The sequence below is a fragment of the Myxine glutinosa genome, chromosome 5 (genome assembly GCF_964187855.1).
Source record: "Myxine glutinosa chromosome 5, kmMyxGlut1.1, whole genome shotgun sequence".
Lineage (NCBI taxonomy): Eukaryota > Metazoa > Chordata > Myxini > Myxiniformes > Myxinidae > Myxine > Myxine glutinosa.
The window spans coordinates 160,796,004-160,823,194 of NC_136265.1; the positions used below are offsets into that span (position 1 = coordinate 160,796,004).

The 27,191-nt window shown below is 45.3% G+C and overlaps 1 protein-coding gene across 3 annotated transcripts in view; it reads right to left on the bottom strand.

The window, feature by feature from the left end:
• Positions 1–27,191, bottom strand: part of SLC26A11 (solute carrier family 26 member 11) — a 90,714-nt gene that overhangs the window by 24,437 nt on the left and 39,086 nt on the right. For 2 of the 3 annotated variants that reach the window (XM_068115834.2, XM_068115829.2), the window contains exons 2-11: positions 26,258–26,450; positions 23,925–24,117; positions 19,791–19,876; positions 19,266–19,345; positions 19,042–19,175; positions 17,567–17,742; positions 17,315–17,387; positions 15,333–15,383; positions 13,400–13,460; positions 11,234–11,289 (exon numbers count right to left, since the gene is read on the bottom strand). In XM_068115834.2, coding sequence (XP_067971935.2) covers positions 11,234–11,289; positions 13,400–13,460; positions 15,333–15,383; positions 17,315–17,387; positions 17,567–17,742; positions 19,042–19,175; positions 19,266–19,345; positions 19,791–19,876; positions 23,925–24,117; positions 26,258–26,443 — 1,096 coding nt within the window. In that variant the 5' untranslated portion in view covers positions 26,444–26,450. The remainder of the gene's footprint in view (positions 1–11,233; positions 11,290–13,399; positions 13,461–15,332; positions 15,384–17,314; positions 17,388–17,566; positions 17,743–19,041; positions 19,176–19,265; positions 19,346–19,790; positions 19,877–23,924; positions 24,118–26,257; positions 26,451–27,191) is intronic. The other variant, XM_068115832.2, reaches the window with a different exon arrangement.

Here is a 27,191-nt window from a genome sequence, read left to right on the forward strand (position 1 = left end):
AACGCGGTTTGAGTTCCGCACAGATCGCGCAATCACGGCAGATGCGGCGGATGTCCTCCATCGAGTACGGCAGATTGCCCGCGCGCACAAAATGTGCGAAGCGCGTTACCCCGGGATGACACATAGTGCTGTGCAAAGTGCGCAGCCCCTCCAAAGATACGACCCCCGCACAAGTGGCCGGCCTCGATAAGGCGTCAGCGACCAGGTTATCCTTCCCCGGGCGGTATTTGATGGTGTAGCAGAAGTCGGCGAGTTCGATACGCCAACGGGTGATTTTCTCATTCTTAATGCGCTGAGCATGTAAGGTGTCGTACATAAACGCAACACTCTGTTGGTCCGTGATGATTTGGAAACTCCGCCCAAGCAGATACGAACGCCATCGCCGAATTGATTCGACGATCGCGTACGCTTCCTTTTCGACAGACGAATGCCTCCGCTCGGCAGAGGTGAGAGTCCGCGAGAAGAAAGCCACAGGGCAGCCTCCTTGGGAGAGAGTCGCCGCTATCGCATGATCCGAGGCATCACTCTCCAAAACGAAAGAGGCACTCTCGTCAATCGTTGTGACAGCGGCGCCAGCAATGTCGACTTTAAGGCCCTCGAAGGCCGCCAGGGCGGCCGGGCCCATGGGGAAAGTGTCGCAGGCCACGAGGGGGCGGAGCTTAGCGGAGAAATTTTGCACCCACTTTGAGTAGTGGGCGAACAGCCCTAGAGCGCGTTTCAGCGAAGCCCGATCGCTAGGCGGAGCCATATCGAGCAAAGGGCGCAGACGCTCCTTATCCGGAGAGACGGAGCCATGGGTCACGGTGTACCCCAAAAGGTCTACCGTGCGTAGAGAGTATTGACACTTCGCCGCATTCATGGTTAAGCGATATTTCCGCGCGACCTCGAGGAAGCGTTTTAGATTAGCGTCGTGATGCGCCTGGTCATACCCACAAACCGTAAGATTGTCCAGATAGACAAAGACATCGGTCAAATGCTCCTTCGCAACGAGGTCATCCATAGCTCTCTGAAAACAAGCGACGCCGTTCGTTACCCCAAAGGGAAGTCTCGTGAACTGGTACAACCGCTGACCCGATTCAAAGGCTGTAAAGACGCGATCAGCCCTAGAGATGGGGACTTGATGATACGCACTACGTAGATCGAGAGTGCTATAAACGGAATACAGGGCCACCTGGCGTACCAGGGCGTCCATCCCCGGTAATGGGTAGGCATCCAGCTGTGTAAAACGATTAATCGTTTGCGAATAGTCGATTACCATTCGCCTGCGGTGGGCCTCACTCCGCACCACTAAGACTTGGGCCCGCCACGGTGACCTACTGTGTTCTATGATACCGTCCTTCAAGAGCAGGGCCGTTTCTTCCGCAATGAATTGCGCGTCCGCGCGAGAGTAGCGCCGCGATTTGATGGCTACAGGGGTACAATCAGTGGTCAGGTTGGGGAACAGTGAGAGTGGCTCCATGTCCATTTGAGCGAGGGCACACACAGCGAGCGTGTCCGGCCCTCCGAAGTCTATTTCCAAACGACCATGCCGCTTAAGGAAATCAAGTCCTAACAGAACGTCAGCGCATAAGGCCGGTAATACCATGAGATACACGTCCGGGAACGTGCGTCCATTTATCACAAGTTTCAATCGACATGCCCCTTTTGTGCTCAACCGAAGTCCCTGAGATGCCATGAAGATCCGGCGGGTTGTCCCGAGAACCGGCCACCCATGTTGATGCACGAGTCGCTGATCAATAAAACTATCCGTGGATCCCGTATCAATCAAAGCTTGCGCAAAAACGCCCGCGACTGTGAGCGGAATGAAGGCCTGCGCTAGGCCGGCAGACCCGGCAGGTATAGTTCCGGCCGGGCGAGAAGATCGCGCCTCGCGGGTGGATCCCACGCCGGCTGCAATCCTTCGGGCCTCAGCAGGAGCATTGAAGTCAGTTGGCTCATCGGTAGTTTCATTTGCCAGAGTGGGTGTGCGGTGGTCGTGAGAGCAGCCGCCAGATGGCGCTCGAGCCACGGGAGAAAGATCTCTGCCATCTGCAGAGTCATATGCCACAGCGGGTGCATGTAATCCATAAAAGCTGCCGTCAGATGGCGCTCGAGCCACATGAGAAAGATTTCTGCCATCTGCAGATTGACATGCCAGAGGGGGAGCATGTAATTCGCAAAAGCTGTCATCAGATGGCGCTCGAGTCACGTGCTGCGTTTGCCGCACTTCGAGAGGCATTTCCAAAGTAGGTGCATGTCGCTTGTTTGAAGTAGGCGTTTGAAAGCCAGTCAAGGTTGGATGCTCTGTGACCGGTCGCGTTCGCGCCATTTGTTTCGGCGGCCCGGCGTATCTCACCAAGGTCGGGCGAGAAGCCAGAGGCCCGCGAGGAGGAGAGCGGCTCATCAAAGCTGTGCAAGGCGCCCCGTCCGGTGCTCGATCCGTTGGCTCCGCGATGAGCCCATTCAAGGTCGCTCGGGAATGCGTGCCCCGAGCGGCCTTTCTGCAGACTTTTGCAAAATGGCCTTTGGTGGAGCAGAGGTGACATGTCGCCTCTCTCTCGGGCCGGGCATTCAGAGCGGGGATGCTGCCGATTGCCACAAAAATAACATTTTGCATACCGGGCAGGCCGTGGCCTGGCAGCGGCGGCCGCAGTGAGGCCGGATGCGGAGTCCGCTTCCGGAGCACCCAGAGACTCGGCCGTCGTGGGGGTCAGGTCCTCCTCCGTATCCTCGACGGTAGCCCTCTCGGGTCGCGCGAGTTGCGAGGTCCCCGCCACGACTCGTGGGTGATCATATGCGGTCATTTGTTCTCGAGCATCTGTGTATACGCGTGCCAGCCGTAGTGCTTCTGTAAATGTCAGCTCCGCGACCTCCAAGAGACGGAGCCGCAAGACTCCAGAACTAATTCCGGATATGAATGAATCTCGGAGCAAATCGTCCTGCACTTGCTCGTGAGTCCGGACGTCCTGCACGCAGTCTGCCAATAAGTAGCGCAGCTCCTGCGCGAAGCGATCGATCGATTCAGACGGTTGTTGCCGTCGCTGGGAGAGTTGATGCCGGCCGTGCACAGCGCTCCGTTTCTTCACGTAGAGGCGCTTCAGCTCGGCTAGGGCCGTAGCATACGTCCCAAATCGAGAAATGGTCTTGTAAACAGTGTGATGGACCTTGGACTGTAACACGGACAGCTTTATCGCAGCGGTTGGCTCTGTCTCGTGAGCAGCGAAGTAATTCTGCAGCGTGTTGAGCCAGTGAGCAAACTCCGATGCAGATCCTTCAGCTTGAGGGTCGGCTCCGAGAATCGGAACCACGATCATCTTGTGGTCAGCCATTCGGCGAACTAAATGATATTAAATGTCGTGAAAATCAAGCGCAGACACGACTTGACCTCTGGGTAGGCTTTAATATCATTTAGATCGGTAATACATCCTGTAACAATACATGCAGCAATAGGCATTAAATCAGAGCATTTCAAGAACAGCAATGGAAGTTTCAATATAACAATGGTTAGCGCAGCGCATCATCAGCGCAGCATTTGGGGCGTACATACCATTCAACTACTGGATAATGTCACAGTGAGTCCCGCCGAAGTGTCCGCACGCCCCGGTTGTCCCGGGTCTTATAGACGGCCCCTTCCGTGGCGAGCACCCCTGGGTTCACCTTGGTATAATTTCACTACAGAAACTTTCCTCCTTCAAGATGTCTCCGATTCCTTAATATCTCTTCCTAGTTACTTCCTCCTCCAGTATGATAGACCTGAGCCTTGTCCTGGTGGTGGGGTTGCTATCTTTATAAAAAACAATCTTCCTCACTCTCCTTGCACAGCCCTCTCTCCACTCCACCCCCAGGAGTACCTCTGGCTACGGCTTCCTCTCCGCTCCCACCTTTTGTTCATACGTGTTCTGTACCGTCCTCCAAACAGTGATGACTCCATTTACATGTCGCTGTCTGACAACATGGACCAACTTCTATCAACTCTCTCTTCAGTCATATGTGGCAACTTCAACTGTCATCATGCCAGCTGGCTGGGTGTGGGTTCCTTTCTCACCAGCCATGGCACCTCAGCAAAAGACTTCTGTGACTCATTGGGACTGACACAATCTATCAATTTCCCGACACGGATCTCAGTCAATGGAGTATCTTCTCTTCTCGACTTGGTTATGACAAACTTCCCAGCAAATGTCTGCTGCTCTTCTTCTGCTCCAATCGGTTCTTCTGATCATGTGCTTGTTTAAGTGGACATCTCTCTGGCCATTCTCAGAGCCTCCTCAGCATCGACGAGCCTGGCATTTCACTCAGGCTGACTGGCACGGGCTGCAAGCAGCCATCAATCATCTGGACTGGTCTCCCATCTCTACTGCCTCTGACATCAATTCTTCCTGAGAATTCTTCCAAAGCAAACTGCTCTCTCTCATGCACAGATTTATCCCATCTCCTCTTCAGTTGTCTTAAGTTGTCTTACCCTTCCTCTCGTCCATGGTACACTGAATCTTGTGGTGAGGCAGTTGCCCTGAAACAACTTGCCTTTGCCTCTTGGAAGGCAAATCCAACTGAAGGAAATCTCAGTTCCTTCCACCAAGCTCGGAACAAGTGTGTGTCTACACTCAGGAGTGCCAGGAAGCACTATCTCTCCATACTCAAGAATGAACTCTCAAACCTGTCTCCTTCCTCCAAATCCTGGTGGCGTCTGGTCAAATCCGTTTCTGGTGTTTGTTCCCCCTCCATCCCCTCCCTCACCTCAAATGGCTACACAGTTGACACCGCATGTGACAAAGCCGAATGCCTCAACTATGTGTTTGCCTCAAAATCTTGTGTCCTAAACCCATCTCTCTCTGTTCCCACCTTACCCAGTCGAACCCAACTGCTGCTGGACTCTGTGTCCTTCTCTCCTGACAAGGTGGAGAAGTTTTTGTCAAACCTCGACTCTGATTCTGCAACTGGACCAGACGGCATCAGCCCACGGGTCCTAAAATCCTGCTCTTCCACTCTATTTCACACTCTCTCTGTTCTTTTCACCCTCTCTTTTGCTCAAGGTCATCTGCCAGCATCTTGGAAATCAGCAAACATTACCGCTTTACACAAAAAAGGTGCAAAAACGGATCCTTGCAACTACAGACCAATCAGCCTGCTCCCAATTATCAGCAAAGTCATAGAATCCATCATTGCTTCGGATATCAAATCCTTCCTCTTCTCCAATGGCTTGATCTCCGATCATCAATTTGAATTCAGACCAGGTCATTCTACTCTGGACATGTTGCTTCTGCTGTCTCAACAATGGATGGAGGTCCTCAATGCCAAACAGGAAATCAGAGCTGTCTTCCTCGACATATCACGTGCCTTCGATACAGTCTGGAACCCAGCTCTGCTCACCAAACTCTCCTCCTGTGGTATCCATGGAAATCTCCACGCTTGGCTTGCGGACTTCCTCTCTGGTCGTAGTCAACGTGTGGCCCTGAATGGATTTCTCTCAGCGCCCCTTCCTGTTCTGGCTGGAGTTCCCCAAGGTCGTGTTCTGGGCCCTGTGCTTTTTCTGGTCTTCATCAATGATCTTTCCGACTCTCTGGAAAATCCTCTCTATCTCTTTGCTGATGACTCCACTCTCTGCCGCTCCATTCCTCATCCCTCAGATCGGCAGCCTGCAGCCTCCTCACTCTCTGCAGACCTGGACAAAATCACAGACTGGTCAAACAAGTGGAACATGTCTTTCAATCCTGACAAATCTCACACTCTTACTATGTCTCTCCGAAAAGAAAGACTGGAAAACCCTCCCATCTACTTTCTCAACAATCCTCTCCAAGAAGTTCTGTCGCTCATGCTTTTGGGTCTCACTGTCTGCCATAATCTTTCTTGGGAAAACCACATTTCCAAGCTGGCCTCCAAAGCCAGTCGCCGACTGGGCATCCTCCGTCGTATGAAGTCCTTCCTTGGCACACCTGAGCTCCTCACCACATACAAGGCTTTCATCTGCAGCTCATTGGAATTAATAATTGATATAATCGAGCTCGACCATTGGACAGTGATGTCAGGGAGAGGAGGTTCTTGTGAAAAACGACCATTGGAAAAAAAAGAAGTCATTCTCTCTTGGGTTGGTGCTTGAGGAGGAGATTTGGCCATTGTTGTGCGGGCTTGTGAGGAGAACTGTTTTTGGAGCTGGTGGAACTTTGGCAATTTCGATCGTGAGGTGGAGGTGTTGGCGGCAGTTTGTGGGGCTCTTGGCGCTTCGGACAGAGTGGAGAGTGAGGGAGAGCTATCTCGGCTGCTTGCTTCATGCCTGGGCGTTTGACGTGAGGCATCGGCGCCATTTTGGGGAGCTCCAACGCGGGAGGTGTTGAGCGTCGAACATCACCATCTCTCCCTCTCAAAAAGTCCACTGTGGGACCGGAGCTGAGTGCAGGCCGACTAACAGAAAACATTTTATTTTCGTTCTCTTTCCCTTGTTTGTTGTATTTGTGACCGAGTGGCGACGTCTCATTGTAGAAAATATTAGTTTACCTCAACATTCATTTTCTTCTTTGAATTTAATTTTATTAAATTCATTGTGTGGCATTTTTCATTTGTTGTGTTCGTTTATTCATTGTGGGTTCGGGAATAAACCCGTGTACTTCCGTTCAGGTAAGCGCCTTCACCGTCTTCCACCTTTTGTGCGTCATAAAAATAACCGCTATATATTCGGCTTGTTGCCTTGGAATTATGGACCGTTCAGCTATTCGTCCAAGGCTGGTGTTCATCGGCTACTGACGCGACAATATTCAGTCTTAAGCGGAGATGAGAGGTAGCAAAATGGCAGGTAACAAGGTGAAAGATGAAAGAGGTACAGAAAGGGAAGAAAATGAGTTTGAGAGTGAAGTTGAGGGAAGAACAGGAGAAGCAATGGAGAGATGTTGCAGAATAAATGAACAAATCAGCACGAAAGCATGATTCCAAGAGGCTGTTTGATGTTTAGAAGAAGAAAACCGGGAAAGTAACGGGGAAAGTAATTTGGATGGACCCAGTGAATCTGGCAGATGGGCAAAGGATATTGAAGGAGACAAAAGAGGTGTTGGAAAGGTGGAAATAACTTTTTGATACATTACTTAAAGAGGACCCAGAGACCATACTTCAAACTATAGTGGAGATTGAGAATAAGGAGGACACGATAATTGTGGATGAGGAAATGGGACGAGAAATTACAGAAAACGAGGTGAGAAGAGCTGGTGAATAGATCAAGAATGAAAAGACCCCAGGTGATGACAACATCCCTATGGAGCTGTTAAAGTTTGGAGTAGTGGAAGCGGTAATGTGGCTGACCAGAGTGATCCAAGTGGTGTGGAGTATGGAAAAGAAACTCCAAAGGATTGGCGCAGAATCGTGATCATCCCATTCCTCGAGAAGGAAAGTTGGCAGGACATCAGTCCATTAATTGTGCCAGGGAAGATTTTCACCAGGGTGTTGCTGAACAGAATCAATAAAACCAAGATGTCGGGTTTACCAGTGCGTGTTTAGAGTGGGACAAGGATGCAATGATCAGATTTTCACATCACGACAGTTGATCAAGAAGAACTACAAAACGACAAAGGATTTCGATGTGTGCTTTGTCAACTTCAAACAGGCATATGACTGGATGAAGGGTTCAAGGGAAGGATTTTTGGAAGGTACTGGAGAAATACAGCGTTCCACAGAAAGTGATTAGGCTGATCAGAGGTTAGTAGGAGGATGCAGTAGCCTGTGTAAGAATTCAGGGAGAAAGTTCAGAATGGTTTAAGCACGTTCATTTGTTTATTTGGGAAGCAAGATCACAGATAATGGAAGTAATGACAAGGAAGTGAAGAGAAGATTGGTATTGGTGGGAAGGTGTTCAATAGTCTGAGCTGAGATTGCTGGAGGAGAAGCAATGTGATCCTGCAAACCAAGATGATGGTGTACAATGCAGCAGTAATCTCTGTGGTGATGTATGGGTTAGAGAGCTGGACCTGGATAAAGGAGGAGAAAAGGAGATGGATTGGTTTTGATAGTAGATGCCTGAGAATAATACTTGGGATTTACTGGATGCAGAGAGTAACCAACGAGGAAGTGAGGATAAAAAAAACTGGACAGAGGAGGTTTTATGAGCTGGCCGAAGAGTGGTGTCTGACGTGGGCTGGGCCCGTGTGGAGGATGGGGAAAGATCAGATAGCCAGAAAGGTGAAGAGATAGATGCTGGAAGGAAGGAAACAAAAAGGAAGGCTGAAGAGAAGATGGTACAATGGGACTAAGGAAATGGCTACCCAGTGAGGAATTCAACACCCAAAGATGGAGGCTCAGTGTCCAAAGTTTTGGAGATGAAAAATCCATGGAGAAGATGCAGTGCTGAACTGGCCACAGCAGCATATTGAATGAATGAATTAATCTGGGAAAGAAGACATTAAAGTAGAAGTGCATCTTCAGGCTTGTGCAATACTTTTATGGTACCTCATGCCCAAAGGATTTGTGGCCTTTGAGGTCCTGGGATTGGGATGTTTTGCCTCTGCCTGCATCAACAAACTGCTGCACTAGTGAACTAAACTCACGCATGAGTATGATGATGAGAATAACGAAAGTAATCAAGCGAACATTGGACAAAAGTATGCTAACCAGTGTGGGAATCAAGGAGAAAATATTTCGCTCATTATCCCTTCGCTGTAGCAAAATAGCTGTGTTTATAATAACCTGGTAGTAATAAACTGTACTTTAACTATCCAAAGTTTAAATGCGTAAAGATCAGAGCCACAACAGAACGGCATCAGCTGCTTAATATATTATAGTAAAATTGATAAAGGAAGGGAAAATACTTGGTAATCAAAGGTAGAACTTCAAGCCATATGGAGGATGGTAATGAAGCTGGATTAATACTGTCGCGTAATTCCCCTCGGTTAATACCGGGAAATCACGAATGGCAATCGAGCGTTAATGAGGCGATGATTAATGGCGGATTTGACTATACTAGTGAGATACCCGTGCTATGCACGGGTGGGAGGCCAGAAGCAAACAGGCAATGCAGATACGGCGAATGCTAAAGCATGAAACCAATAAATTCCACATTCCTGTAGCACCCTCAGTCGCACGTCAGACATGGACAGCAAGTTCGTGAAGGACTACCATGCAAAACGTACCCGTTCGCAAACAAACGGGTACGTTCACGTATAGAAACATCGATCGTGGCTCCATGGCAAATCTGCATATGGTGATCCGCACAGTTCACGTTTGGAAAGTAGAAACCATCACGGCATGTCGTCATTTACTTGAACTCGATATATCTTTTTTCATTCCAAACAACATAACTCCAATCACAAATTAATTACACAATAAACTTTTATCAACATTGTTAATGTTTCCTTCATTGTAAAAACTACCAAGTCAACAGTTAAAAGGATTTTGAGCCGATAGGCCTTGGCAAGATCGATGGAGACAGCGATCCATTTGCGTATACACCGCCCCAATAGCTATGTGGAATTCTCTCATGTAGAGATTAAACCCACGTCGTTTGAACTTTGGCCGAGGTCATTATTTACTTTTAATGATGTTTATATACGAATCGAAAAGAAGATACTTGGTTTTGGGTCGTCCTTTCCGCATATCTCGTGGGATTGTGAGTTGGAGAGACGGCTGTGATGGTGGGGAGGGGGTTGGCATTCTCTCAAGGAGGGATTCAACCCATGTCCTTATAAAAGGTCTTTGTCCGAGGTCACCGAGTCCGATCGGTGCAGCCGTGCAGCGATCGGTGCAGCCGTTTGTGCGGCACCCAGGAAAATAACGTTATGCGGGAGTCAAAACCTGAAAATGCTGGAGGCCAAAGCTGAAATTGGGAAAACAATATACCCTATTTTACTTTCGGAGATCCCAGGATTACCCACCCAAAATATCGTTGCGATCGGTTCAGCCGTTTTTGCGGTACCTTCGAACGGACGGACAGACAGACAGACGGACGGACATTTGTTGAATTATAGTAAGATATATGCACGGGGGAGGAAAGATAGAGGAATATGAAGCGGCAGTTTTACTTGACGGTCCCGCACGCAGTCTTCAAACTTGCAAAGTAATAAATCCAACCAAAAACGGAATTGCTGTACAAAATAACACGGATTTATTGCCGGACCCCGAGAACAATGGACGCGCCGGTAAATAAATAATGTTCCTAAATCGGGACGTCCCTACACCAGACTTCTAAAACAAACACAAAGGAGAATTTACAAAAGGAACCGCGTCGTGTGGTGTGAGCTTATCTCTGTCTGTTTGGATGTCAGGGATCGTCAGGGATCGTCGGCTCCAAGCGCACCAGCCCACCGCGGCTCCGATGTTGGCGGGAAGTAGGCCTCGATACGCCCCCATCTGCGCGCTGCTGGGCCAACGTACGCCACTGCGTGGCAAGCCTCGCGTCCCCGCGCAATCCCATGCGTGAATGCAGGGTAAGAGGATCATCAGCGCTACAACGTCCAACAAGCAAGGGTCCAGGGTCAGAGAGAAATGGTGGAGGGCAAGAAAAGAAGAAAGTCCAGGGCTAGCCGAATGTCCAAACGCAAGGGAGCAGTCCAACACGAGAGGGCAGAAGGAAGAGCAAAATGCCGGCGAGCGAGTGGTTTTACCGGCCGTCTCGTGACGTCAGCCCTCTTTCCCTCAAATCAGTGCGTCACTTCTTCCCCTCCATTGACCAATCATGAGCTCTTCCTTACTCTGCCAATCGGCAGCCTGCTTCTTACTCGGCCTGCCTCAATCTCCCCATCAACCCTTCGACCAATCCTTCGCAAGGTGGGCATGGCCTCAGCCTGGCTTGCTCGATGTTCCATCGCCATGGTGCGCAATGAGCAGCCGCTTCCTGACTGTTGTTCCGGTGGATTTTTTTGTGAGAGGGGAATGAATTAGTGTGAATGCACTAATGGGGATGGATTCCTAATCTACGTGTCTATGAGCGTTGCCATACGGGACAAATGGATGATCACAGAGGGAACGACACACCGGGGAATTAGCATAATCCCGACAACTACTTAACATGCACCGCCCCCTCGTGGCGGGGACACATATCCAACTTATCCGACATCAGGGCTAGACAGGTCCTCTACTTATTTACATTGAGATGGTTCTTGCTACCCACAATCATCGGAGCACCTACCTATGCAGATCTACCTAAATCTATATATGCCCCCTACCCCAAAATTCATAACAATACTATCCAAAACAAGCAAGATAGACAATACAGCAAGTGCTAAATGCCAAAAATATGGATATTAGAATATGTTAGTGAAATGACATAATCAAAATGGCTAACCTGTAATTAACCCACCAGCGGGTGTACAGACTCCACTTTGTGAATTCACAGCTGTCCTAAAAAAACAAAATCAAAATCACAGTCTCATATTTTCGAAATTTAAAACAATAATCATTTACAGCAATTAAAAAAACATTTTTACAGCATAGCCTATAGGGCAAAGCCTTCGAGAACAGTTTGTCCGTCTGTATGTATGTATGTATGTATGTATGTATGTATGTATGTATGTCCCCTCAAACGTATACCAATCAGAGCTGAGGATCTGGTCACATGACAGGGTGATGTGATTACTTCTGATGTCATTACGGCGGTACGGGGGCTGATTCTCCACACACCGCCATTTTGATTTTTATGCCGTTCATGCCGAACATATCGTTGTACCTGCCATATATCACAATCGCCATGCTCTACCTTTTCGTTTTTCATTCAGTGTGAAACACAAACAAATCGATTGTTAAAATGACCATCAAATATCGAAAGCATCGACGTTACGTCTCTTCCAACAAAACGGTACGTATCCACCCTTGTGGGGTATATAGATTACAGTAGATCTTCCCTCAGTTCTGAAAGTAATACCTACCTCACGGAAATCTGGATTCCTCCAAATTAATTTGTTTAATGTTATAAACTGCATTAGCGACTGCTTAAAAAGCTAATCATGTGTGTTTGTGGTTTAAAATATTTTACAAGCCCAGCTACGCCGCTGTTAGACTTGTTATGCATTGACAGGACAATGGCTGCTTTTCTTGAGGCCTCATGCCATTTTGTTTTGTATTTTTGTTTGTCTAAAATTGTCCATTTCATTAAGATTTAAATTGACGATCTTAATCAAAGCTCGGTTCAATCGCATTAGAATTGATTATTTTTCAGATGAAAATTGGTGATTTTAGAAGTTTGACTTTGAGTTGACCTTTTGACTTCAAAATAGTGTCTTTCCCAATTCAGTGATGCACTATGCCATTGCTGTTTAATTTGCAGGTTAATAGGATGAAAACTCACAATTTTTCAGATGAAAATTGATGATTTTAGAAGTTTGATCTTGAATTGACCTTTGACCGTTTGACCTCAAAAATGGTTTCCCAATCCAGTGACTCAATATGCAGATGCTGTTCAACTTTCAAGTCAATTGGATGAAAAATGACAATTTTAGAAATCCGACCATAGATGATAACCTTTCACCTTTGACCTAAAAAATCAACAGGTTTCTCAGTGGTGAAGACCTCTAAAACTTGGTAAAGTTTAATTATGATTGCTTTAGAATTGTGATCTGTAGGCGAGTGACAAACAGACAAACAAACAGACAGAATAATAAAGTCAATCAACCAATATACTTGAAAAATCTTCGATTTTGCAAATAATAAGAGAATGTAACAACATGTCATTGCAAACAATAAAAGACGAATTACAAGGAGCAAGTAAAAACAAGAACAGCATTCGGTCGAGCGCACACCTCCACCAGGCTGAACAGTTTATGTTTTGTATCCCACCAATAGGCCGGATCTGCATCTGGACCTTAACCAAAATCGAATCCACTTGTTATTGTTACCTCAACAACTCATCCACCTAGTTTTGTCATAACTTATCCACAACCTTTTGAAATACCGTGTTATATATCGTTTTTGGCCTAATCTCTCAATGGTGAAGGATCACTTTAAAAAAAAAAAATTGTCATATCCAGATCCGTTTCCGGATCTTTAACAAAATTGAATCAATTTATCCTTGTCACACACCCAACTCATCCACCACATTTCATCCTAATCCGTCCACAACTTTTTGAGAAATCCTGCTCACAGACAAAGAGACAAACATATATGGGTGTAAACATAACCTCCATCCACCTTTGGTGGTGGAGGTAAAAATTGGTGCAAAGCAAGGATAAGAACAGAAAAAAAATAGAATAAACTTAAAAAGGAATTTCAATGAAGGAGGAGGCCATTCGGCTCATCAAGCCCATCAAACCTATGTTTGCTTGTCAGTGCACTATCCTTTTAAATACTGAGGGTCAAGAAAGGAAGCAACATGTACAATTTTGTTTGTCTTTGGTATGACTCGGCCGGGATTCGAACCACCAACCTCACAGATACAGAGAAGATGCTCTAATTATGACACCACAGCGTCTGGTTAAATAAAAAGAATGAAAGGAAAGAAAGAAAAGAATGAGCTCACCTGGTGAAGCTGCCTGTGACGGGGAAGGCAGACAAAAAGGATCCAAAGATGTTGGTTGTTCCTGAGACAAAGATCAACAGGTCTCAGTACAATTGACAGATACCAGGCTTAAATCGCAAAACTACTCTGAACAAGCATTTATATCAACATGTTGCAGAGCTGATAAAAAAAATTCAAACAACTAATGTCATTCCCACAAATGACTGGCAATAATAGTTATTAAAGTGGTATTTCGTGTAATTCCATTGTTAAAAATTATGTTGAACTATCTAATCCACTTTTATGGACAGTCACTGAAGAGGTGTACTCTCTGGACCTCCTTGGCCTCACTATCTACCATAACCTTTCGTGGCAGGATCACATCACCAAACTAGAAGGGCATTCTGTACTTGGTGGAGCGCATACCTCTGTCAGGCTGAACAGTTTACAATTTGTATCCCACTGATAGGCCGGATCTGCATCCGGACCTTAACCAAAATCGAATCAGCTTGTTCTTGTCATCTACCCAACTCATCCACCAAGTTTCGCCATAATCCGTCTCCAACTTCTTGAGATATGCTTTACAGGGAGTCCATATACTTGTCTCCCCACTATACGTCGCTTCACATGCAAGTCCATAAGTTACTAAGGAACATTTTCATTCTACAGCACTGTACATCCAACAAAGACCAGTTTCCAGGTGTTCCACCCCACAATGCACTGTGTCCTCTCCCTCCCAGTCTCCATCATGCTATGGATTGCTGGACCTGACGCCACCGCATATTGTACAGTACTGTATTGTATTTTTAGCTGCGACGAGCAGCTCTATGAGAGGACCGCGTTGTTGTTCTTGTTGTTGGGGTGCCTTTTTGAATAGCGCATGCGCATACACTCGGACGTGCGTTGGTATGGTAAGAACATCGCGGACTAAAATCGCGATTTGTTTGAAGAAACCAGAATAAATTTAGCAACAAAGACAACATGAATGTTTTCACATCAATCTCGTTTCACAGAACTTGACACAAATTAGGTTTAATTTTTGAATAGCGCATGTGCATACACTTGGACTTCCCCTACCGACCAAGCCCGTTTCAAATGATCCCTCTGCCACCCAGAATTAACATTAATAAATAACATTAATGAACTATAACTGCCACTTTAAAACTGCTTACAGTGATGACCGGTTTACTCGCACTCACTTTTGATACAACCCCACTTTTGATACAACCCCACTTTTGATACAACCCCACTTTTGATACAACCCCACTTTCATTGGACATGCTTTGATGTCAAGTCGATCAATGCAGTGGTTCAAGAGTTAGAAGCTTTTTAAAATTTACCTTCCATTATTTATTGCGGCCAAACCATGTGACGTATCAAAACGTCTCAAGTAACATTGAAACATCCCCCCATGAGGAATATTTGTGTAAAGTTTCCACTCGATATCTTCACAAATTATGGAGGTGATACCATTTCTAGTTTGAGCTTAAAAACGTCATAACTCTGAAACCATGTGTCGGGTGGCATCGTGCTCGGAGGCTTTTTTGTTCGCCATGGGTGTGCTAATATGCATGCTGAGTCAAACATTAAATTTTGTTAAACAAAATGATTCTATGATTTCTTCTTTATCTCCAATTGTTTATTTGTTCTATGCTTAATTTCAGAGTACATTGAGACATTAAACTGCGTAAATTTCAATAAAAACTGGAAAAATTGAGGTGTTCTAAAACTTTTGGCTGGTAGTGTATATATCTTTCAAAAAAACTAAGTGTGTCTTGGACTACTGCACGTATCTCATCCAATGAAGTTGTTGAGTATCTCTCATTAGGCAATGAAATTATTCATCACCCCATGCATAATAATCGGCGAAATAAGTGTATAAATTATTGTATGAGGGCTGTAAATAAAAGCAAAATGGTGAAAAAGTTTGAAGGATGTTGTTATTATTACATACCAATAGCAATCAGCTCCTGGCTTGGATCTACAGGGTACTTATTCTCACTTGCTGTAAGGGAGACAGAGGGAAGCGAGATAGCAAGAGGGGGAAAAAAAAAAAATGTTATACAAAAAGTTAACACAAATCTGGTCTCAATCAAAAAATATTGCATATAAAACTATTAACAGTGCTCGTTAGAGAGAATACCTGCGCCAGGCTGAACAGTTTACGTTTTATATCCCCCTGATAGGTCAGATCTGGATTCAGAACTGAGCCAAAATCTAATCAGCTTGTTCTTGTCGCCTAACCAACTCAACCACCTCATTTTGGTACAAGTCGTCCACAACTTTGAAATATAGTGCTATATATCGTTTTTGGCCCCATCACTCAATGATAGAATCACGTAAAACAATTTAAAAGCTCGTATCCGGATCCATGTTCAGATCTTCACCAAAATCAAATTGATTCGTCCTTGTCACACACTCAACCTGTGCACCAAGTTTTGTATAAATTCGTCCATAACTTTTTGAGATATCGTGCTATATACTGTTGTGGCCAAAAATATTGACACCCATGCACTTTTTTAAAATAAAGCACCATTTCCTCCAGAAAATTGTTGAAATAAAAATCATCTTTTGGTACCCACAGATGTATTTCTTTGGTTTGCAGTGGAACAAAACAAAAAAGCTGAAAAAGTACTAAATCTTAGCTTATAGCACACAGTAATCCTCAAATGGCCTAGACAATTTTATTGGTACCTTTAAGAAGTTGTTAGAAATAATTAGATTTCAAGCAGGTGATTCTCCTTTACTTTGGTATTGAACTCACCTGTGCTGTATTGCAGGTGCCTGCAATATAAAAATCACTCATTCCACCAGTTTGAATGGAGAAAAGGAGTCATTCTGATGTTTTGTGTCAACGAACATGGAGAAAAGAAAAAAAACCCAGCGATTTGTCTGAGGAGGTCAGACACAAGATTGTAGCCAAGCATGGACAATCTCAAGGCTACAAGTCCATCTCCAGCTAACTTGATGTTCCTGTGTCCACCGTACGCAATGTTTTCAGGAAGCTTAAAGCCCATGGCACTGTGGCCAACCTCCCTGGACGGGGCTGCATGAGAAAAGTTGATCGAAGATTGTAGCGAAGGATTGTTCAAATGGTGGAGAAAGCACCTCGATCAACTGCCAAACAGATTCAAGCTGATCTTGAGACACAAGGTACGACAGTTTCAACTCACACCATCCGTCGCCAACTCAATGAAAAGGGGTTCTATGGTGGGAGACCCAGGAGGACCCCACTGCTGAGAGAGAGACATAAGAAAGCCCGACTGGCGTTTGCCAAAACACACCTGAACAAGCCAAAATCCTTCTGGGAAAATGTCCTGTGGACAGATGAGACCAAATAGAGCTTTTTGGTAAAGCACATCATCTCTATGTTTACAGAAAACAAAATGAAGCCTTCAAAGAAAAGAAAACCTTCCCTACAGTCAAACATGGAAGAGGTTCAGTGATGTTTTTGGGTTGCTGTGCTGCCTCTGGCAGTGGGTGCCTTGAATGTGTGAATGGCATCATGAATGGCTATACATACTGTGTCATTGGAAGAACACCTAATATGAAGAACATCATGAAAACACCGATGCTTTCGATAAATTGATGGTCATTTTAACAATCGGTTTGTTTGTGTTTCACACTGAATGAAAAACGTGAAGGTAGAGCATGGCGATTGTGATATATGACAGGTTCGACGATATGTTCGGCCTAAACGGCATGGAAATCCAAATGGCGGTGTATGGAGTCATCATTTATGAGGTGTACATTTGTGAGGGACATACATACATGCAGACAGACAAACACTGTTCTCGACAGCTTTGCCCTACGGGCTACACCGTAAAAAGAAAAACTATTCCAACCCCGTAGTACAAAATAATAACATACTAAAAGGAGGGAATACCACTGAATGAAGAAGCACTTGAGTATAGAGAATAGGTAACAGGTGCTTACCAAAGGCCTTTGCAATTGCGATGCTTTCCAGGAAACCAATAAGTGGTACAACCAACAGGGCAGTCCCAAGATCCTGGACATAGATTCACAAATATTTAGTCACCAGCAGATTTACAGGCAGAGATATTTCAAACTAAATGCTCACCCCCAAAGTTATTCTAAACTCATGCTCACTCAAACTCATCATCTCTTATACTGCCACCATTTCTCCAATCCCCAAGACAATATGAACAACTACAGTGACCTAGCTACCTGTACAATATGTGAGAAGGTGATGACCGTTCCATTCCTCTCATCTGAGAATGGTGGGGGATGAAAGGCTGGTAATCCCGGTTTTACCTCGCCGGTGATAACAAATGGCTGCAGATGGAGGGATGAAAATGCGAAGGATACGAGTGCTGCTGCCAAGATCACTAGTGCGTTGCGTCCTAGGAAGAAAACGCAATGCGTGTAAGCTACAACTAGAAACACCACACAGCTTTCTTTACTTATATCAGATTCAGTTTTGGATTCAGTTTCGAGTTAAATTGTTCTTTTGTATTTCATCTTTTATACAAGAAAAATGAGAAGGAATAACAGGATGGCCTAGACCTAGAGGTACACACACTCGTTGAATAGCCTGGGTTTGATTCCTGACCCAGCTATAAACTGTCAGTCCGGTGTTTCACAGACAGGGTGATTCCTCAGTGTGTGTAATCCCTCAAATGGACATTAAATGGACTTCCCGTCTGCCAGCATTTGTTGGTGGACGATAAGGATCCCACAGTGCCCTTTGCGAGAGAAGGCGAGCTATCACTGGCACCATGGCCAAATCCCAAATTCCTGCCCTAACTAGTCAAACGTCAGGCCTGGCCAACCGATTTGTGAAGCATTGGGAGAACCTTCCCCGAGCTGACCCCACAAGAAAGGTGGGATAATGGTGACCATTAAAGAAGAGGAAGAAGAAAAAGAAGATACAAGATCATGAAAGAGTAAGGTGACAGTGGGTGTAAAGGAAACATACTGACAGTAGGCAACAAGGCCATTTATTGACACAAGAAGCAGGGGAATGAATGAACAAAAAAAAGAGGAGAGGAAACAGTAACCTGCAAGTAATAAGGTTGGGTTATACAATTGTAGATGTTCACTTTCAAGGAACTTTCAACGCTCAATAAACAGTACAGATCCAGCAGTCAAAGGACACAGATAGGAACTAGAACAGCACTCGGTAGAGCACATACCTCTGCCAGGCTAGACAGTTTACATTTTGGATCACAATGATAGGCCGGATCTAGATCCGGACCTGAAACAAAATCTAATCGCCTTGTTCTTGTCAATCAGTGGACAAGTTGGGGGTGTGACAAGGACGAATTGATTCAATCTTGGTGGACATTTGATTCGGGATCCAGATCAGAGAATTTTTTAAGTGATTCTTCACCATTGAGTGAATACCGACATATGACCAAATTGAGATGGCCAAAACCGACATATGGCACGATATTTCAAAAAGTTGTGGACGGATTATGACAAAATTAGGTGGATGAGTTGGTTTGGCGACATAAACAAGCAATTCAATTTTGGTTCAGGTCCAAATCCAGATTCGGCCTATCAGTGGGATACAAAACAAACTGTTCAGCCTGGTTGAGGTATGCCCTCTACCGAGTGTTGTTCCAGTTACTTCAGCTTTCAATTTTCTGGAGAAAGTGAAAAATTACGCCTAATAAAAGAAGACAAGTACTGTGTCAGACCTGAACTCGCCAACCACGTGATCTTCTTGACAATCTTCACCGTCAACGAGTCCACATCTTCCACCTTGCGCCGCATGACTTTGAGCAGTAGGAGGAATGTGATGCACAGGAAACTCAAGATAGCATCACCTGGCCTGACAAATGATCATGCAAACTGTGTATTGCTTTAATGGCCACTCAGACTCCATAAAAAGAATACAACTATGCACAGGTCAGTTCCACACCTGGTCTCGGCCAACTTGGCAAATGTGTGGTAAACCAGCAAAAAGAACTGCCGTGGTATGCCTTGAAGGCCAAGAAGGTTCTGTGCACCCACAGACAACCACATGGTATCCATAATGCATATAGCAAGAAATCACATCCAGCAGGGCAACAAAATCATACAGAAAACAGCTTTGCAATCATTATCGCAATGATAACTATCACAGCAATGGTTGAACAAGAACAGCCGGGATCAGATTATGTAAATGCGCAATTTATTTATCTCAAACTACGAGAACAATTGTGCTGGATTGCCTGTTAAAAAGTATCCACAGCCACATATTTTAACCGAAAGCTCATTAGCCTGGCAATAGGTGGCACGTGTTTCTCCTAACCTAGTCATTGCATCTTTGTGGTTACATAAGGCTTGCTAAGCTGGGAAACGTGGTCTGTTTTTTTCAGGCAATTCAGTTTGTAATAAAGATGTAACGGTCTTGGGTAATAAACTTGGACAACTACTCACACAATTGCACAACAGTCAAACACACCTTGACTTGGGTGATGCAAATCATTATGGAAGCAGCACAAGTGAACCCTTTAATTACTGGCTCCGAGATGAAGTCCATGATAAAGCCTGTGTGGAGGGAAAACAAAGAAAGGTCCCAGTGGGGGTAGGGGTAAATGAGTGGCCAGGTTAGCACGCACACAGGAAAAGGTGGAGGTAAAAGAGATAAAGTTTGGACATACAGGCTCATGCCAACACTTGACAACAAAATCAAAACTATACTGAAACGCAAAAGAAACTTACCACCTTTGAAACCTTTAAATATCAACAATAACTGCGTGTAGTAAATGTGTGAACTTATTTGTGGACAATAGTGTCCTCACTGTCAGACAAAACGGTCACGGATGGTCACTTGAACCTTCAATGGTCACTTCATAGCACAGCTGTTGAACAGCCATTTTGACTGTCAGTGATTAGCCAAGGGGTACCGGATGATTTTAATGAGCTGCACGTGATGTCTTGATATTGGCTTTAAAAAGGCCAGTGCAAAATGGGCATTTCAATCAACATGCCACGATTGTCAAGGGATCAACGGCAGCGTGCCCTGGGCATGCTGCAAGGCGGACTGAGCTACCGTGAGGTGGCACGTCGCCTTGGCTGTTCACACCAAACGATATCGGCCCTGGTGGACAGAGACACCCTCCACAACTCTGCAGATGACAGACCTCGATCAGGGAAGCCAAGAGTCACCACTGCAAGGCAGGACAGGCAGATGGTCCGAAGTCACCTGCGGGATCGATTCCGTCCAGCATCCCGCACTGCGGCAGAAACTCCGGGGCATGCAAACCCACGGATCTACAATGATACTGCACGAGGACGACTGCATGACTATTTCAGTCATGCAAGAAACTTACCACTTGTTTGAAATGTAATAAAATTGTAACAGTTCAAAATAAAACAAACCAACAATTGCTAATTGAAACATTGGCATTTTATTGATGACATGTCAAGTTTTTGACCAAGATACACCATCTCATCAGTTTGTTCTACAGTACAGAACAGCACAGGGTGCAATGTCAGTCCCCTTTCAATAGCGTGTGTGGCCACCATTGTTTTGGATACAGGCAGTGCATCGTCGGCGTATACTGCCTACCAGTCTTTGGATGGATTGCTGCTGGATTCTGTCCCACTCAGTCCTCAATGTCTGAAGCAGCTCTGCCCGTGTCCTGGCCCTGCCAACTACGCGTCTCCCAAGATCATCCCACAGGTGCTCTATGGGATTCCGGTCAGGGGAGAGCGCAGGCCACTGCATGGTGTTGATGTTCTCGCCTTGGAGAAATGCAGTGGTAAAGCGAGCAGCATGGGGACGAGCGTTGTCATGCTGAAAGGTTCTCAGTTCTGGGTGGTCTAGCAGGAATGGCAGCAGATGAGGTCGCAGGATGTTATCCACATACCGCTGGGCGTTAAGATTCCCATCCACAACCACCAGTGGCGTCCTGTACCGGCCTGATATGGCGGCCCACACCATCACACTTGGGCCACCCCACCTGTTGGCTTGACGCACGGAACAATCGGCATATCGCTCGCCAGTTCTTCTCCAGACACGCTCACGCCCATCAGGACTGTCCACACAGAACCTTGACTCATCGCTGAAAGCGACATCGTTCCACTGCGCCAAGGTCCACCGCTGATGCTGCTGGCACCATCTCTGTCGGTTGCGGCGATGGGCAGCCGTCATCACGGGGCCTATGTATGGTCTTCTGGCAGTCAGACCATAGTCATGCAGTCGTCTTCGTGCAGTATCATTGGAGATCCGTGGGTTTGCACACCCCGGAGTTTCTGCCGCAGTGCGGGATGCTGGACGGAATCGATCCCGCAGGTGACTTCGGACCATCTGCCTGTCCTGCCTTGCAGTGGTGACTCTTGGCCTCCCTGATCGAGGTCTGTCATCTGCAGAGTTGTGGAGGGTGTCTCTGTCCGCCAGGGCCGATATCGTCTGGTGTGAACAGCCAAGGCGACGTGCCACTTCACGGTAGCTCAGTCCGCCTTGCAGCATGCCAAGGGCACGCTGCCGTTGATCCCTTGACAATCGTGGCATGTTGATTGAAATGCCCATTTTGCACTGGCCTTTTGAAAGCCAATATCAAGACATCACGTGCAGCTCATTAAAATCATCCCGTACCCCTTGGCTAATCACTGACAGTCAAAATGGCTGTTCAACAGCTGTGCTATGAAGTGACCATTGAAGGTTCAAGTGACCATCCGTGACCGTTTTGTCTGACAGTGAGGACACTATTGTCCACAAATAAGTTCACACATTTACTACATGCAGTGTTATTGTTGATATTTAAAGGTTTCAAAGGTGGTAAGTTTCTTTTGCATTTCAGTATAGAAAGCATCTGAAAATGCAAAGCCCATCCGCGTCTGCTTTGTACTCGGACTTCTTCCGTATGCTAAACATGATGAAAACGGAGAAAAAAAATACAAAATTATTGATAATTTTAGGCGACCTCGACCCTTTGTCCCGTTGATCTAAAAAAAAACAAAAAAAACGAGAACGCCACTCAGTAGAGCGAATACTCCCGCCGTGGGTCAAGTTGGAATAATACGTTTTGTTTAACATCCCCTCTCCCCAAAACAAGTTGGAATCTATCTTCCAATGGTAAAAAAAATCCTTCAAAAAATTCCTGGATCCGGAATAATATCCTGAGCTTCACCAAAAACTAATTAATTCTTCCTTATCCCAAGGGCAATCATCCCACCAACTTTCATCCAAATCCGTTCAGAACTTTTCCAGATATCTTGTTCACAAACACACGAACACACACACGGACGGACACGATCGAATGCATTACTCCCTAGCGGGAGTAACAATTGGCCTCTAGCTTTGGGTTGGTGAACCAATTCAATGACCAAGTATGCAAATTCTTAAAATTTCAGGTCAACTGTATGAAAATTGACAATTTTATGTGACGTTTACCTTGGTCCTTTTGACTAAGTTATTAATTCATGTTCTCCATACTCTCATAACAACGCTTTGTTGAAAATTTGATGACAAAGGTCAAATGGTAAAAAAGTTAAGGCCCAGACAGACACAAGCACACACATAAGTGATTGCAAAACCCCATCTTCCGCTGTGCAGGGGGACGAGCGGATAATTTCAAGAAACTAGTCTTTAATGAATGAAGCGCAGAAAGAACAGAACGTGATTTAAGGTGATGACAGAGTTGCACGATTCAGTGCCCCATCCTGCAGATTCCATTAAGTAGGTGGAAACAATAAAATAAAATAAAACCTTCATTCGCGTTTAAGAAACAACAACCTGCATTTTAAGGCCATTTTCCCTGCAAGAGTGGGGGTTAGCCTTGCGGTCCCCATGACAATCTTCTCCATCTTGCCCTATTTTCTGCATCTCTCCTTGTTAACCCCTTTGCCCGCATTTTTTCTTCCACCACCTTTAGCCAAGTCTTTCTCGGTCTTCCCCGTCCTCTACTTCCTTCTACATTCATTTCCATCACTCTTCTCAACCAGTCCCTTTCATCCTTCCTCAACACATGACCAAACCATCTCAACCTGTTCCTCTTCACAGCATCCATCACAGGCTCTATTCCCATCATCTTTCGCAACTCATCATTTGTCTTCCTCTCTCTCAACGATATTCCGCATTCATTCATTCATTCATTCTCTCAACGATACTCCGCACATCCATCGAACCATTCGCATTTCCACCCTTTCCAACCTTCGTTGCTGCTCTACGTTCATTACCCATGTCTCGCTCCCATATATCATAACACTTCTCACACATGCAGCATACACCTTTCCCTTCAGCTTCAACGACACTCCCCTCCTCGTCAGCACGCCACTCAGTTCCCAAAACTTCTTCCATGCATACTTCCACATTCGCGTTTAAGAAAAACCTTGAATAAAACCTCGTGGTACTATTGTTCTTCAACGCACCAACAAAGGCATCAAGCTTCCATGTAACAGGAAATACATTTCTAGATTTGACTTGTGCGTAAATTTCAAATTAGAATTAGAACTAGAAATATCTTCTTATGACGTAGATCAAACAGAAAAGAGCCTTTGATGGTCAAATGTTTCAAACTAACAATCATGCTGAACGAGGAGGAGTAATGAACACACTGTTCAAATAAGTGATCGCTATGAGAAGCCATACCGAACTGTAACAATCCGAGAAGCAATTGGACGCAACCACAGAGGAAGGCAAGGATGGTAGCGTACACGGCATCTCCATGTACCAATGGCGCAATGAGTGCAGACATGATGGCAGTCGGGCCTAGGGTTATATCCTTGGACGTTCCTAATAGGCAGTATACAAAGCCTCCCATGATGGAAGAGTACAGACCAAACTGGGAGTGGTGGAAAGGGGGTGGGGAGGGAGGGGTAGGTAAATATATATCATACACGAGTTTGTGAGTTATCAGAACAATGACTTCTAATATAAAGCACACAACTTATAATGTATAATCAATATACTCAGAAGGACAAGTGCAAGGGTCAGACATTACATTTTTAGCCTGAACAAAAAAATGATCAGAAAAAGATGATTTGACGTTATTATCCCCTCGTTTAAAAAAATTAACTGGGGAGATTTTGTAATTGGCACTGTCCATCTGTCACGCTATTTCCTCTTTTGTATACTGAATCGAGGCTCGTGAAAGAGCTAACATTTATTTCACAAACAAATCAACCAGACAAACAAAACATACAAAAAGAGGGAGCGGAAGACAAGATGGGGAGAGGAGGGGAAGCACACAAACACAACACCTGAGAGCAGGGAGAAGCGCGGGAGGGAGAGGGCCTGGGGGGAGGAGGCGTGGGAAGGGGTGTAAACTTGGTAGCTATGACCACCACATGACAAGAAGGTGCGAGAGCAGTATCATTTTTGGGTCCGCCCGTGGGGCCCGTGGGGCGGGGACAAAAGGTCAAGTACCAAAAAAAATGTAATTCGTGGTACATTTTAAAACATTTTAAATAAATCTTTGAATAATGCAATCAGCATCAGGGGAAGCATGAAATATGTAAGAATTTTCTTGGATTTGTCTCCCGGTTTATGCCCCCAGGGGGTGGGGACTTAGGATCACAGAGGTCAAAACAGAAGATTTTATTTACACTCAAAATCTGACATTGGGTCATTCCTGGTGGAACTTTTTGCCACCTTTCAACTTTGCTTTAGGTGGGAAGCGTGGGGATATGTGATGGCACGCCATAGACTTCACTGTCGTTTTAATGTAATCTCACTTAATGTCGAAACGTTTCCTGAACCACATTCAATTCTCCGTCATCGTTTTTCTTGGTCCTCAAAATACTCTCACATTTTTCACCTCATCATAAGAACATCCTTATAGAGATTTTACTTATGTTTGGAAACTGGAATAAGTGGGCAAAATGTGGATGTGGATTTTGAATTCCAATTGTGCTACATTTTTGTTTTGCAACAAGAGAGTCGTGAACTGTCATTTTATTGGAGAAGCAACCTTTCTTGACCAAGCTTTGAACACCTGTCTTTTTGTGCAATTTATAATAATATGATGGAATCTGTCTGTCCTGTTTCCTATCCACCCCCAACGCATCGCACATAGTCACCAAACTTCGTAGGGATGATTAACAACGTCTTACAATTCCGCATAGGTCATATAGGTCATCTAAATCAACTTAAACACCGCTCGTTTTTTCCCCCACATTCGGCATAAAGTAGAATTTGCCGAAGTGTTTGTCATGCTGGATGACGGCATGACATTCTGGAGGGCAGAATTTCAAGCCCACCTGTCACGTCTTCATTTTTGGTCAAACAAGGATTGATGGTGTCCGTCAATTCCCATTTCTTTCATCCATTCTGCCAATCTCTGCTAACTATTCAAACTCGGATTCCTTCCAATCTCCATTAGCCCATCGCCATCCCCAAATCCCTCAACCTTCACTCCCAAGGCGTTACATCCACATTTTAGCTCAAAAGCATAATCACCTTCCCTGCTTTTCCGGCCGAACAAACTGCATCAACCTCTGAATCCGTACAATTTTTTTAAGGCCTTCCATCCATCACTCATCCCCTCGCTGCCGCTGTTGTAGCATCTGAGCAATCATCGCCTGCATCCGGGCCAGCTCTGCCTCCTTTTCTTGCAGAATCTTGTCCTTGTCAGCTTCTCTACCTTCACCACCACCGACCCTGGCCACACGTTTGAGCCGCTCGGAGCGGAATTTATTCCGTTTGTCATGAGGATTGGTGTTGTTGTTGTTCTGTGGTCATCTCGTCCTATCAAATGTCATTCCATCCCATCACCGGTCCTTGATGAGTATCTCTGCTAGTATATAATATTTAGATTACCCCTTCGTCAAGCATCTTCACTTTACGTACACCAATTATCTATTCCTGCTCTACTGAACACAACACGTCAGGTAACATTCTTTTACGTAAGAAAAAAAGAAGCACAAGATGAACCCAACAGTAGTTAAGAAAACAAATGTAGGTTAAACAAAATGGCACTCCACCTGTACAGACAGTCCTGCCAGCTGTGCATAGGCCAAGGCCTGCGGCACAACAGTAAGGCCCACGGTGAGGCCTGCGATGGTATCCAGTCCAAAAGCATGCAGAGAATATTTTGGAATCCATTTGAGTAGTGGAAAACGACGGCGAGGAGAGAAGGCTGACAGGCAACGAAGCAGACAACGCACCATGCCTGGCCTGCGGGAAAAGGCTCGCAAATTCAGCCGAACCGGACAAGGTTTGAGTGTTGTCAGCAGGAAAAAATAAAAAAGGAACAGTTTGTGTTTAAATCATTGTTAAAATAAAGGACGTGAAATACAATATATGCATTTGAACTTTTAATTCATTAAATTTATTCCATTGCAAAAATGCTACGGAGTGTGACACAAAACGACCATATTGACGGTCATCGTTCACGACATAGAAAATCACCGACACCATTCTTATCTTTTGAAGTATCGACATAATAATATCAAATATCCAAATCATGGACACCATGCATTTTTCAAATTGTAAAAACTGAGGGTTGTCAATCTTACCAGTGTTACAACCATTAAATGAGTTCGGTCCCACCATTTCCCCCCGACAGTTAGAGCCACTTATATGAAGGAAGCAAAATGATTCTACATTCATTTTAGGAACAATATAATCCTTGGGGATGACATCACTGGGGACAGGACAATGGCCTATCTGAATGTCTTCGGCAGCTTTTTATTTGGCAAAGCTATGGAGATGTTTGTTTTAAGTGAACGACCACAGCTGAGACAACTCGAAGTTGCTCACAAACAAGATCACCCAAGTGTTTACCAGATGTTTGGAATGTTAGTAAGTAACCGAGGGATATTCCACGTTGAGTGGTCCTGGCTGCTTAATGCTTGTGTAGCTGGTCCACTCTCTCAGGAAAACATGAGTTTGCTCCTTCAGTAAATAAATAATTGC